Source organism: Agelaius tricolor, unplaced genomic scaffold, assembly GCF_023055355.1.
Source record: "Agelaius tricolor isolate 1412-34295 unplaced genomic scaffold, bAgeTri1.0.p SCAF_12, whole genome shotgun sequence".
NCBI classification, from domain to species: domain Eukaryota; kingdom Metazoa; phylum Chordata; class Aves; order Passeriformes; family Icteridae; genus Agelaius; species Agelaius tricolor.
Window position 1 is genome coordinate 22,230,115 of NW_027269272.1, and position 12,211 is coordinate 22,242,325.

The 12,211-nt window shown below is 46.3% G+C and overlaps 2 protein-coding genes across 3 annotated transcripts; both read left to right on the forward strand.

The window, feature by feature from the left end:
* The first annotated feature begins 1,118 nt into the window (after nucleotides 1-1,118).
* On the forward strand, nucleotides 1,119-8,866 carry EIF5A2 (eukaryotic translation initiation factor 5A2). Of its 2 annotated transcripts, XM_071438078.1 has the most exons (6): nucleotides 1,119-1,278; nucleotides 1,502-1,702; nucleotides 3,052-3,156; nucleotides 4,665-4,796; nucleotides 5,057-5,147; nucleotides 8,198-8,866. In XM_071438078.1, exons 2-5 carry the CDS (start codon nucleotides 1,538-1,540, stop codon nucleotides 5,114-5,116), a joined length of 462 nt encoding a protein of 153 aa, XP_071294179.1. In that variant the 5' UTR covers nucleotides 1,119-1,278; nucleotides 1,502-1,537; the 3' UTR covers nucleotides 5,117-5,147; nucleotides 8,198-8,866. The 2 variants fall into 2 exon arrangements, with proteins under 2 accessions (XP_071294179.1, XP_071294178.1); XM_071438077.1 differs by lacking the exon at nucleotides 8,198-8,866 and having other exon boundaries at nucleotides 5,057-5,939.
* Nucleotides 8,867-9,100: 234 nt separating this feature from the next.
* On the forward strand, nucleotides 9,101-11,230 carry RPL22L1 (ribosomal protein L22 like 1). Its single transcript, XM_071438079.1, has 4 exons — nucleotides 9,101-9,211; nucleotides 9,465-9,557; nucleotides 9,938-10,059; nucleotides 10,977-11,230. The coding sequence occupies exons 1-4, from the start codon at nucleotides 9,203-9,205 to the stop codon at nucleotides 11,119-11,121; spliced, it is 369 nt and encodes a 122-aa protein (XP_071294180.1). The 5' UTR covers nucleotides 9,101-9,202; the 3' UTR covers nucleotides 11,122-11,230.
* Nucleotides 11,231-12,211: the final 981 nt, after the last annotated feature.

The window sequence follows — 12,211 nt, forward strand, 5'->3', positions numbered from 1 at the left end:
GTTCAAACAGCTCAAAGTATGATGACATCTGATTAGGAGAGATTTAGTAAAAACAGTCCTTTGGCCTCAGGACCCCCTGATCAAGCTTCCATGGCCACAGACCTCTCCTGAGGCAGTGCAGGGAATGGTTGTTGGACAGGATGAGGGCTGTGTCATAGTTTAGAATACTTTGGATTGGAAAATCTCTTTAAAGATCATCTATTCCAAACCCCTACCATGGGTACAGACATCTTTCACTAGATCAGATTGCTCTAAACCCTATCCACTCTGGCCTGGAACACTTCCAAGGGTGGGATATCCTCAGTTTTTCTGAACACGATTTTTCCAAACCTTCCCTCTTTTCAGCTTGAAACCATTGGCTCCTATCCTGCCACTACAGGCCCTGGTAAAAAGTCTCTATCTTAACATAATCCTCCTTTATATATGGAAATAGTGCAACAACATCTCCTTGGAACCTTGTCTTTTCCAGGCTGAACAACCCCAATTCCAACTTTCTTTACAGAGGATCACCTTCATGGTCCTCCCCTGGATCTGCTCCAACAGATCAATTTGTTTCATATGGTCGGGATTACCACATAGGGGTGGCCACAGTATTCCAGTACTAATAATTCCACCATTACTAGAGTATCAAACAGAAGCCCTCGGTAGGGATCTCAGCCATCTCCGCCCCTTTAGACTGATTATAATGGTCTCAAACCGCTCGTTTCTGATTATTCTGTGGGGGCACACGAGGCAGACAAAGGAGTTTTGTGTGTACAGTCATACGCGGCTCACACGGCTTTGGGGATATTTTAGGGACACTTTAGGGACACACATTTCCCCCAGTGCTGGTCTAACTCGCACCGCCGCACCCAACCGGCTCTCAGGCACCCGCGGCCGCCTCAGCGGCCCAAGATGGCGGCGGGGCGTGTGGGCTGTGGGGAGGCGCCCCCTGACGGCCGATGAGCGCCGCCTCCCCAGCGCCCTGGGCCCGCCCGCCGGAGGAGGCGTGGCCAGCGCGCGCGAGTGGGCGGGAGCGGGAAGCGCAGCCGGCACGCGGTTCGGGGGAGGGGCTGGAAGGCTACGCCCGCCCCCCCCCCCCCCCCGCGGTATCGCCGCGGGCCAATCAGCGGCGGCGGAAGTGGAGGGGCGGGGCCGGACCGTGCGCGCGCTGCCCGCGCCGCCCCTTCCCGCCGGCCGCCGCAGTGGTGTCGGGCGCGAGTGCGCCGCGCCCGCCGCTCCCGCCCCGCTCCCCCGGCACCGCCGCGACCCCCGGCACCCCCCGATCCTCCTCACAAGGTAACAGGGGCCGCGGGGACGGGAAGGGAGGGGGGGCGAAGCAGGCCCGGGGGCGGGAGGCCGGGGGCCCGCGGCACGTGGCGGGTCCCGCCCGCCGCGCACGTGTGCGGGGCGGGGGAGCCCGGCCCGCGCTCCCCGCGGTGCGTGGTTGGGTCCGTGTCCGTCCCCCTCTCCCCCTCCGAGCGCCGGGGCTCCGTGCCGACCCTCTCTCGTTGTCGCGCAGCCCCCCCCCGCCGCCAGCCCTCCCCCTCGCACCGCCATGGCCGACGAGCTCGACTTCACCACGGGCGATGCCGGCGCCTCCTCCACCTACCCCATGCAGTGCTCGGCGCTGCGCAAGAACGGCTTCGTGGTGCTCAAGGGGCGCCCCTGCAAGATCGTGGAGATGTCCACCTCCAAGACCGGCAAGCACGGCCACGCCAAGGTGAGCGCTGCCGGCCCGGCTGTCGCCCAGCCCGCAGTGTGCGCTCCCTGCGGCTCCCGGCTGGCCCACAGGGGAGGGTGTAGCGTTTCATTTGGCTCCGTGTCCCGCCTTTGCCTTTCTCGCACGGTGTCTCATCACTCCAGAGCTGGCTCAAGGGGTTTCAGTCCTGTAAAGCAGAAAGGATTGAGGACGGGGGGTTGTTTTTTTTCTCCCAACTTTAACTCGTCAACGCTTTTTTAAAAAAAAGTCTTAACGCTCATAGGGACACAATCAGTTTCTGTAGTGGGGGTTGAGTAAGTTCTGGAAGGGGGGCTGATGAAATCACTAGGGCGTGGTTGGGTTGTGCTGCCGCTACCCACCAGAGCACTTCTGTGTCTGCCCGTGCCGGCAGACTTTTACAATTGCGGTGTTAGAGCAGGAGTGCCCGTGCTGCGTTACATAATCCAGAGCTCGGCGGACACGCGTTACTCTGAGGGCCTGCTCTGGCCCTGTTCTGCCGCTTTTGCCTCGCAGCTTCTTTCTTTATTCCAGCACTGGGAGAGGAGCGCCCGTGTCCCAGCAGGGACGTTCTCAGCCGCTGTCTGGGGCTGCAGCCCTGCTGCCCAAGCAGTTGGCTCGTGCAGCTGTCCAGAGCTTGGAGCAAGGCTGAAATCACCATTCATTCATTCATTCATTCAGCCACACTTTGGGGTGGGTGTATCAGAGTTTAGAGACAGATCTGTTACAAGCACAGAGAGATTCGTAAGTTTCCACAACCTTGTGCGATACGTGCAGGGGAAGTAGAGTATTTGGGTTTGTCCACGCTCTTCCTAGTTTTTTCTTTTATCCTTTCTCTTTTTTTATGGCTTGTTTTAATAGATGGTTCCAAATTTCTTAAATACAGAAACAGCTGTTAGAGGGAAAGGACGTGAAAAGAACTGGTTAAACTGGTCATCTAAGCTCTAGCTGCAGCAAGCAGTGCAGCTGGCATAAAGGGAGGTGGGAGCTGCTATGATCTCTGTGCATGACCACCTATTTTCCCCTTAACTGCCTGTTTCTTAGAACTGCTAGATCTTAAAATAAACATGTTCTTAACCACTGTGAACTCTTAACTTGCTGCTGTAAATCTACAGAAGGCAGTGGAAGATAACAGTGGCTGGTCTTGCTCTCATGTAGTGTGCTGTGGAAGGGAGTGAGAGGCCCCCTCTCCATGTGAGGGATGTTTTCATACCACAAGCAGAGGGTTGAGGCACAATCTGGGATTGCACATGATCTCATAGGAAACTGAGTAGAACCAGCAGCACTGATGGCAATAACATCTTGCTTCTCTAGGACCAGCAGTAACTGAAGCGTTTTTTCTACTCTTACAGGTCCATTTGGTTGGTATTGATATCTTCACTGGTAAAAAATATGAAGATATTTGCCCATCAACTCATAACATGGATGTCCCAAATATCAAGAGGAATGATTACCAGGTGAGTTAAGAGTCATACAAGGCTTTATACTCTTAGTACCACACACAAACTCTCTTCATCCCCAAATTAGCCTCTCAGTAAAGTGCTGTTGTCAAAATTAATGGGACTTGCCTGTCTAGACATGACATAGCTGAACTCATAGCATTTACTGACTTGCTAAAACTGTCAAAACTCACTGATGGAGAGAGAGCTCCTTAGTGTATAAACAACCTCAGGTCAGAGTAGCAGTCTCTAAGCATGACAGGTAATAGACATAATTCATACCATGCTTTTTCTAGCTATTGTTATAAGACCACTTCTGGATTCTTTGTGGTACTGGCATCCTTTAGAATATGGAGACTTTCCCTGCTGCAAGTTAATATTAGTTAAAAGAGAACCAAGATGTCCTGTAACTAAATATGAATCTAAGCATAAATTGTCATTTATAGTTTCACTATTACATGTGGTAGATGAATCCCCAAGACAGTCCTAAATGGCATCGGATGTGAATTTTAACTTGCTAAAGTTCTCTGCTCCTTGTGTGGAAAGTGGCTTTAGGTGGTATCAAATAGTTTTGAAGTTCCTGAACTCTGCACTGAAATACATGTATGAAAGGGGCAACTTCTGTAATGCCTTCTGTGGTTGGTGAGCTGTTAAAAGCACAGTTCAGTTGAGTTGTAAAATGTTTGCTATCTTCTCATTTCTTTGGGAATAGTTCTGGTCAGGAGCTGACACATCCCCATAATCTGGAAAGCTGCAATTGCTTGACAAAGGCTAAGTTCAGTGTTCTAGCAAACATTCTTTAGTGTCTTCAGGACAGCTGATGCTGTTGGAATAAAGTGTGACCAGCCTGTCTTAGGGCTCAGACCTTCCAAGAAATTCTTAGTGTTATCTTGGTGGTCTTTGTCTATTGTTCTGGGATTCTAATTCTTTGGATTTACATGTTCCAAATTCCCCAACCTGTTCTGTCAAAATAGCCATTTCCCTTAGCCCCAGGCTTTTGGTTAGGCTGAAAACAGCATTATAAAAGGGGTCCAGGGTTTGGTGGATGTTCCCTAATTTATTAGTGCTTATTGTAAATGACAGTATCTCACTGTAGAGATGCAGGTAGAGAAGTGTATAGTTGCACTATTGTGTGTTTTGTACACTTTATACAAGCAGTGCTGTTGAGTGAATACCATTCCAGTTATTGTTTCTAATTCAGTGATAAAGAAAGCTGAACCACTGACCTGGAAGCAGTACATTTCCTAAATCACACAGATAGGATTTCTAGTGTCTCACCTACTAGGAAGTAACCAGCGTAATTCTCTTGGTTCTTGATAACAGAATGCCTTTTGCTACAGTTGCCCGAACTCTCAGCCCCCTGAACTTCTGTTAAAAATGGATTTAAATAAGGTTTTTAACTGTTACAGAGTTCTAAAGAATTATTGTAACAGGTAGAGTTCACTGCCTTCTGCTTACATTAAGCTACTTACTACCTGCTGGTGAGTGCTGATGTTAAACTTGTGAAAATGAACTTCTCTTTGCAGCTGATAGGCATTCAGGATGGGTATCTCTCCCTGCTGACAGAAAGTGGTGAAGTTCGTGAGGATCTAAAGTTGCCAGAAGGGGATCTTGGCAAAGAAATAGAAGGAAAATTCAATGCCAATGAAGATGTGCAGGTAAGTAGGGAGGGCAGACAAGAACAGTTATGGTTAATCCCACTTAATGATACAACAAAGAAGTCTTACTCTGATATTGACTGCTTGTATCTTTTTGTGAAGGGTGGGCTTGAGGGGTGGGAATTGGTCCTTTGAGATGTAGGAGAACATTTGGCCTGGAGCACTCAAAGGAGATGGGATAGATAATAAAATATGAAAGTTTGTAACTTCTAGAAGCACTTGCTGTAGGCTGGAGCTCACCTATGTGTCTTCTCTTCCAGATATCTGTCATAAGTGCAATGAATGAAGAATGTGCTGTAGCCATAAAGCCTTGCAAGTAAAGAAGATCGCCAGGCTCGGGCACCTGCTCAGGTCTGGACAAACCACAGATCTATAAATTTGGTCCTTATTGTCACCAAAGCTCTGGCCTTCACAAGCAACCTCATTTCCTTTTTGAATTGTTAAAAAGCAGTGCTGGATTCTGGATTAGTGTTGCAGGCTAACTGGCAGTTTTCAAAATCACTGAGATTTTAATTCCTTAATTGTAACTATTTTAACATTCCTGTGGGTTTCAGCTATGGATCTAAGAAACCAATCAGGTGTTACTAGTGGATATATTTTTATTTGCTTGAGCAAAACAGTGTTTGTCTGTATGAACAGACAAAATACAGTATTCAGGGGCTTTTAGATAAGCTGGTAGGTATCTAGGATTATAAAGTGACCTAGAGCACAAATAGTATTTTTCTTGACATCTTTAGGTAGAACTGACAATAAAAGTAGCTTTTTTTTTTTTTTTCCTTTTTTTAAAGCTTAAGTACTTTGTGGATTGGGACTCTTGCAGAACTGTAGGTGCCAATCACAACTTTTAGACCAAGAAACTCAAGTGATCAGAAATGCCAGCTGGCTTGACCAAGCCCCAGTGGCCATGTGCAACTAAACTGTATTACCTCTGTTTTCTTCTTTGCCAACTTGTTGGCTTATTGTAACGATAAAATGGTTTAAAAAAAAAGCCTACCTGTGGTTTAGGCAGGCCTTTGGAATATTGAGTGGATAAGACATAGATAGGTCAAGGGGACACAAAGGTGAGAATGGATGTTAAAGCTATAGACTTTCACTCGAGGCCTTTGTCAGACTTGAAAAATAAAATAGAAAAATGCAGTTCAATTGCTTTCCTTTATTATATTTATCTTAAACTATAAAAGGGTGACAAAATCCATGGGAATCTGTTGCAGTGCTTCCAGCTTTAGGTTTTAACCTTCAGGTTCAGACCATATTTTTGTAGCACAGGGACCACACATTTTTCAGAAAGTGGGACAAACTGTAGCATTGAGCCTAAACTAAATGCATGTGATTTTTTTTTTTTTAATAAAACTATTGTATTTTCAAAATATAAACTTGATAGACAATATCGAACAACCATGGCTTCACTATAAAAGTAAATAACTTGCTACCTAGTTAGGGAAGCTGGCTCCTGTCCTGGGGAGTTCTGAGTCATAGCAACATGCATGCATGCCTCTGACTATTTAGTAGCTTAACAAGGCTTCACAGCAATAGTTATGGAAGGATAATTAGCCTGCTCCTCTCTGAGGTGTTCAGCTTGAATTCTAAAACTTGGTGACTCTTTATGAGTGGGGGAAACTTCCTTAGTCCCTGGCTCAGGCCTCTCTTCACAGCTGATAAATTGTTTCATGAACTTGCCTTAATGCTCAGTGGCTGATGGAGGATGACACAGAAGCTGCCCCGGACAGCACGCACAACTCACACTACTGGCAGCCAGGGTTGGACTCCATGCTGCTCTTAACTGCTTCAGATGTTTTCAGCCTCATAGTTTGTACTCTCTAGTCCCCAAAGGGCTCATGGCAACTGTCCTGAGCTGCCTTTGGACCACCCTGGGGCAGGGCTTAGCAAACCTTGGAGGTGTAATGCAGGTGGCAGAAGCATGCATTGTCCACAGGCTTCCCACACCAAGGAGAGCAGTACCAGTGAAGGTAAAGACAGCAATAAATACACTCTGGTAATAAAGCACAGCTACCTGGGACACCTGGCAGAGGTAGGACCTGCCACACACTCTCACCTAGCACAAAACATGTTGCAGGTGAGCTCTATAAATAGCACCTTGACTGAAATGGCAAAGCCGCTTTTGAAAGAAGCTCTAGATTGAAATGCGTTCAGAATAGTTCTGAAGTGGAGGAGGAATAGTTCAGGCCAGTCTGCACTGTGCTCCTGTCTGCCTCTCCATCAAGCTGGTACCTGGAAGTCAGGCTTTGTTGGCTTTGGGGGTGACTGTAACCATTGCTGGCGATGCTGGCAGCGAGCTGAGCTGTGTGGTGTCACATGGGAGGTCACAGGTTGCTATGTCAAACTAATGCAAGTTCACCACATTACAAATACTTCCAATATGCTTGAAAACTACAAGACTTGAATTTGTCCTTGCTCTGGTGATGCTATTTTCAGGTTCCTGTCTGTCCTCTAAAACCTTGTTGGAAGACAGGTTCTTGATGTCACTGGCCCACAATCTGAGCAGTTACTCGGACTGAGCTCTCTGGGACCAGGGCTGGCTTAAGCCCTGCTCCTGCAAGTGCAGTCCTGGCCTGACTGGAGTTTTCAGGTACTACAGCAATCTGCAGAGAGAGGTTTCATGACCTCCAGCTTGCTGGAAGAGCCCTCCTGGGGACTTCCAGATGTCCTTCTATTGCAACCTTCAGTTCTGCAAGATTTAAATGATTAAGTACTTCATTATAGGTTTGTTCTTATATACTTAGTTGTCTTTGTGAAGCACTTCAGACACCACGGAAGTGCAGAGCATCATGCATGAAGTTTCCCATAGGTACATAAGCATGTCTTAAAACATAATCTCCAAGTTTCAGTAAGGTTAAAAGTTGCTTCTAAATAAAAACATGTATTTGAAGCATTTTTTTTTTCCAAAGTAAGACGCTTCAGTTTCCTGTCAGAATCGTTGCAACAAACTTTGATCAGTAGTCCATAGAGGTGTATTTTTAATATCCATAACCAAGTGCTTAGGGAAGTTCTCCTTTCATAGCTTTACTTTAAAACAGATCTTACTGGTGTATCTGTTCTGTATTACTGTCTTAACACTTAAATTGTGTCAAAACCATAAACTTATAGCTGATGGCAATTGCTTAGAGTAAAGCCTGTGAACACAGGGAGGTGGTGAGAGGTATTTCCACTCCAAATAATGCTTTTTTTATGGCTCCTGTTCATTGAGTTTCTCTTACTACTTCACACAATTGGAAAGACTGCAGTGTTTCCTGCCTCAAATGTTGGCAAATAATACTTTGAGAATTCAGTAGATCCTTCTAATTTTTGCTTATAATGGTGGTTTTTCAACTGGGCTCTTGCTGGTTGAGCCATGTTCTCAGGGCTGTTTTTTTTTAAGCTGAAGTTCATTGTTTCTCTTGCAGGTTTTTCTAATCTGAAGTGTACCCAGAAAACGGTGCACGGTCTGTAGTTTCACAATACAGATAATTTTACATAATCTGTAAAGAAGTCAAGTTTGTTGACAGTTCTAACTCTTATGGTTACTGCAGGTCAGTCTCACAGAATTCAAAATTCAATAAATCCCACTATTTTTTTTTTTTTGGTTGAGTAATTAGAACGTAGTTTGTTACAGTAGAACTAAACTTCAGGCTATAAAGAGACCTTGTTGAGGATATTTCGAGTATCCACGGGAATGTCAGTGAAGGTGTGGATCTGGAGCGATCACAGCTCGGCTGGATGTGGGCGGAGGCTCTCCGGCACCTGCACCGTGGCCCTGCAGTATTTGGCATCCGAGAGTGACTTGGTTTGTTGAACTCCAAGGAAATGTTTGCTGTGCTTTGCTGTATCGCAGACCCCTTTGTCCTGTGCTGTGTGTTGTAAGCGAACCTGGCTGCTGCTGCTCCCGGGGCCTCTCACTGCTCCTGGGGCAAACCCGGCCCTGCAGCCGCGAGATCCGGGCGTGGCGGCAGCTCCGGTGTCTGTTCGGGAAGCTCTGTTACTGTTCTCAACACCATGGAAACGATCAGGGGAAAGATTTGTACGTGTGTGTGTGTTTTGCTCCAGAAATAATAAAGGTGTCAGTGCTGTGGGGACATGGTGCTCGTTACAGTCACGGGAGCGCGGTGGGGCTGCCAGGGGGCTTCGCGGCCACTTCCAGGGGCGGGGGCCGGGCGGTTGCGGTTCGTGCGGGAGGAGGAGGAGGGCGTGGGGCCGCGTCCCCTCCCGCGGGAGTAACACAAGGAAATTCCACACGGGATTAAATTCCACATGGGATTCCCTTCGCCGGGGCCGCCATCTTCCCGGGAGCGCCGGCGCTTCCCGGCGTGCCCCGCGCGTCGCCCGGCGCGCTGACGTCACTGCCGCGGGTATAAAAGCGCTGCGTGGCCCAGCGCACTTCCTTTCTGCAGCAGCGGCGCGGCGGGAGCGCTATGGCGCCGGTGAGAGCGGGAGGGAGGCAGCGGCGGCGAGGCCGGCCGGCCGGGGAAGCCGCGGGGCGGATGAGGAAGGGGCGGCTGCCCGGTGCGAGCGGGGCTTTCCCGGGAGGGTTTCGTGTGGGAGGCGGCCGCGTCGGGCCGCGCCGGGCCGGCTGCAGTGAACCGCGCTGGCCGGGAGGTGGCGCTCCCGCCGCCATGTGGGTCCCTCCTTGGGTCGGGAAGTTTGTTAATGGTGAGAAATTCTTTAATGTTCCAGCAAAAGGACCGAAAGTCCAAAAAGTCAACCTGGAAGTTTTGCCTTGACCTGACCCATCCTGTGGAAGATGGAATCTTTGATTCCGGGAATTTTGTAAGTCGTGGTTTCGCTCATACTTGTGACGCATAGTTTAATAATAACCTTAGTGCAGTAACTGAGTTACAGTTGAAAAGCTACATTCTAAATGGCTGAAATCATCAACTGTTCTCTAAAAAACTGCCATTTAAAAAAAAAGATTTTATAGCATGTTTCATACCTGTCCATTAATAGAACTGTTTTAAATTAATTTCTGGCTGAGCACGGGGGGATTTTTTTTATAATTACGTGCTGTAAAATATTTTTGTGTTGTAAATACTTCTGTCAGGACATAAGTAAATGGTGGTTTTTAATGTTGCTTCCTGACTAGGGTCCCTTCCCTAGTTCATACCTAGGGTGCCATTCCCTAGTGTTCTATGTCTTTAATGTTGAAACAGGAGCAGTTCCTAAAGGAGAAGGTTAAGGTCAATGGGAAAACTGGAAACTTGGGCAACACCGTTCACATTGAACGTCTGAAGAACAAGATCACAGTAACGTCAGAGAAGCAGTTTTCTAAAAGGTTGGCATGGGTTTCATTCTGCTGTGTTTGTGGGGTTTGAACTGTGGGATGTTGGGTGTAAAACTAGAGTAATTTAGCTTGGAAGGGGTCCTTACAATCAGCAAGTCCAGCCATAAACCTTACACTGCTAAATCCACCACTAATCCATGTCCCATAAATACACATTAATATTCAGCTCTTGCCTGCAAAATGAATTCCAATTAGTGCACTTCTGATACTTGGAGAGGTGTTAGCTCTAACCGTCATGGCACTTGTAAATATTAGTGAAACATGTAATTGAAACAGATTTATTATATCAGATATTTAAAAATCTCATTTTGAAACTCAAGGCTTGATTGCTAATTAACGTTGACTCTAAGCATATTAATAGAGATACTTTATATAGGTCCTTGGCAGTGTATCAGTGGAAGATGGACCTTTAAAATAACACTGAATTAATATAGTGGGTGGCTGTTTGATTATTTAATCGGCTGTATTATAACAGATGTGTGCTTCATGTGGGTTGCTGCAAACAAACCCTTCAGGCCTGGAACTGTTGAGTTTGTTAGGACAAACAAGAGCTGAGTGCACTGATGGGAGGTACAAATCCTCCCCTTTGTTTGCTGATACAGGTGCAGCAGAATCTGTTATGTTAGACCAAGGTTTAGCACCAGTTACCAGTGCTGTCTAGTTACTGGCATTTTGCTAGTATTAGTTCATTCGGCTATTTATTATTCATTATGTCAAATGAATGATAAATTCCTGCATATCTGTAGTGAAAATAGGCTTTTATTGCCTGCTACATGTGAAATTTTCCTGTTTCTGGGTATAATCACTGTGGTACTGCCCTGCTCAAGACATTGTCTGGGGTGGCATGCAGACAGCAGCAGGGGGGGGTGTCCAGTGAGAAGCTTCTAAGGTGAAATTGCTGCTTTCAGGTACCTGAAATACCTGACCAAGAAGTACCTGAAGAAGAACAACCTGCGGGACTGGCTGCGCGTGGTGGCGTCCGACAAGGAGACGTACGAGCTGCGCTACTTCCAGATCAGCCAGGACGAGGAGGGCTCCGAGTCCGAGGAGTGACCCAGCCTGGCCTCAGGCTCGCTGCAGAGTACAAAAGACTACAACATCTATTTATAAGAACACTTCTAACTTATTGGTGAATAAAGGTTTTGTACCCTGTTGGACAGAGCATGGTTGGTTTGCTGGTATTTTTCTGGAGGTCTGATTAGAAAACAGCACGGGAATTGTTTGGTTTGCAGTTTTCCTCTCACTGCCAGGAATCAGCTGTTCAGTTGGCACCAGTGAAAGTCCCAGTAATAAAAAACTGAGCCCTTTGCCCAGTACATGTCTAGGACAGTTAAATCAATTTTTAATCATATTGGTACAAATAGTTCTAGAGCTTGTGACTAAAAGTACCTCCTCCTGTGAATTTATATGAAGGTAATGGTATAAAAATACTTAATACAACTTTACTTCTATTTTTTTTAGTTCAAAAATAAGCTTGCAGATGGTAAATATTTTTTTTCTGTGTGATTTACCTCATTCCCTAATTGGTTGTGGTATTCCTGTGTGTAACCACAAGTCAAACTGAAGATAAACAAAGATTTGATAGTTTTATATTTGATGGATAAGTAAGGAGGTGGAGACAAACCCGATCACCAGCAACCAGCTAAAACATCTTAAAAAAAAGGACTGAGATATTTTTCAACATTGACAGTGCCTGAATCCTATAAAATCTCTGCAGATGTTTTTATGGTGTATTTTACAGTTCTTGCATTTGGGTTCTGGGATTATTTCTTTAAAACAGGTCTTTCTCTACTACAAGTGGGGTGTTACTGAAATAATTCAAAAACTATGAACTAGTTCTTCATATATTGCCAAGAGAGATTTGTGTTTTCATTATGAAAAAAGTATTTGTGAGACTGCACTTGCAGTAGCTGGCATGTAGATGCATCTTAGTGCCATGTAGTCTTCTCTGTATGATCAATCAGAATATTTACTCAGGTTCCAGTGTGCTGGTGAACTCTGGAATAAGTAATGCCATATTCACTATCATAAACCAGGGATCCTTCTAGACTCTGATACTGAACTTTGTGCTTGGACAAGTCTGGTAGTTGAGGCTGAAGTGTGCTCAATAAATTGTTTGATCTCCCGATTATTTTTTTTTAAT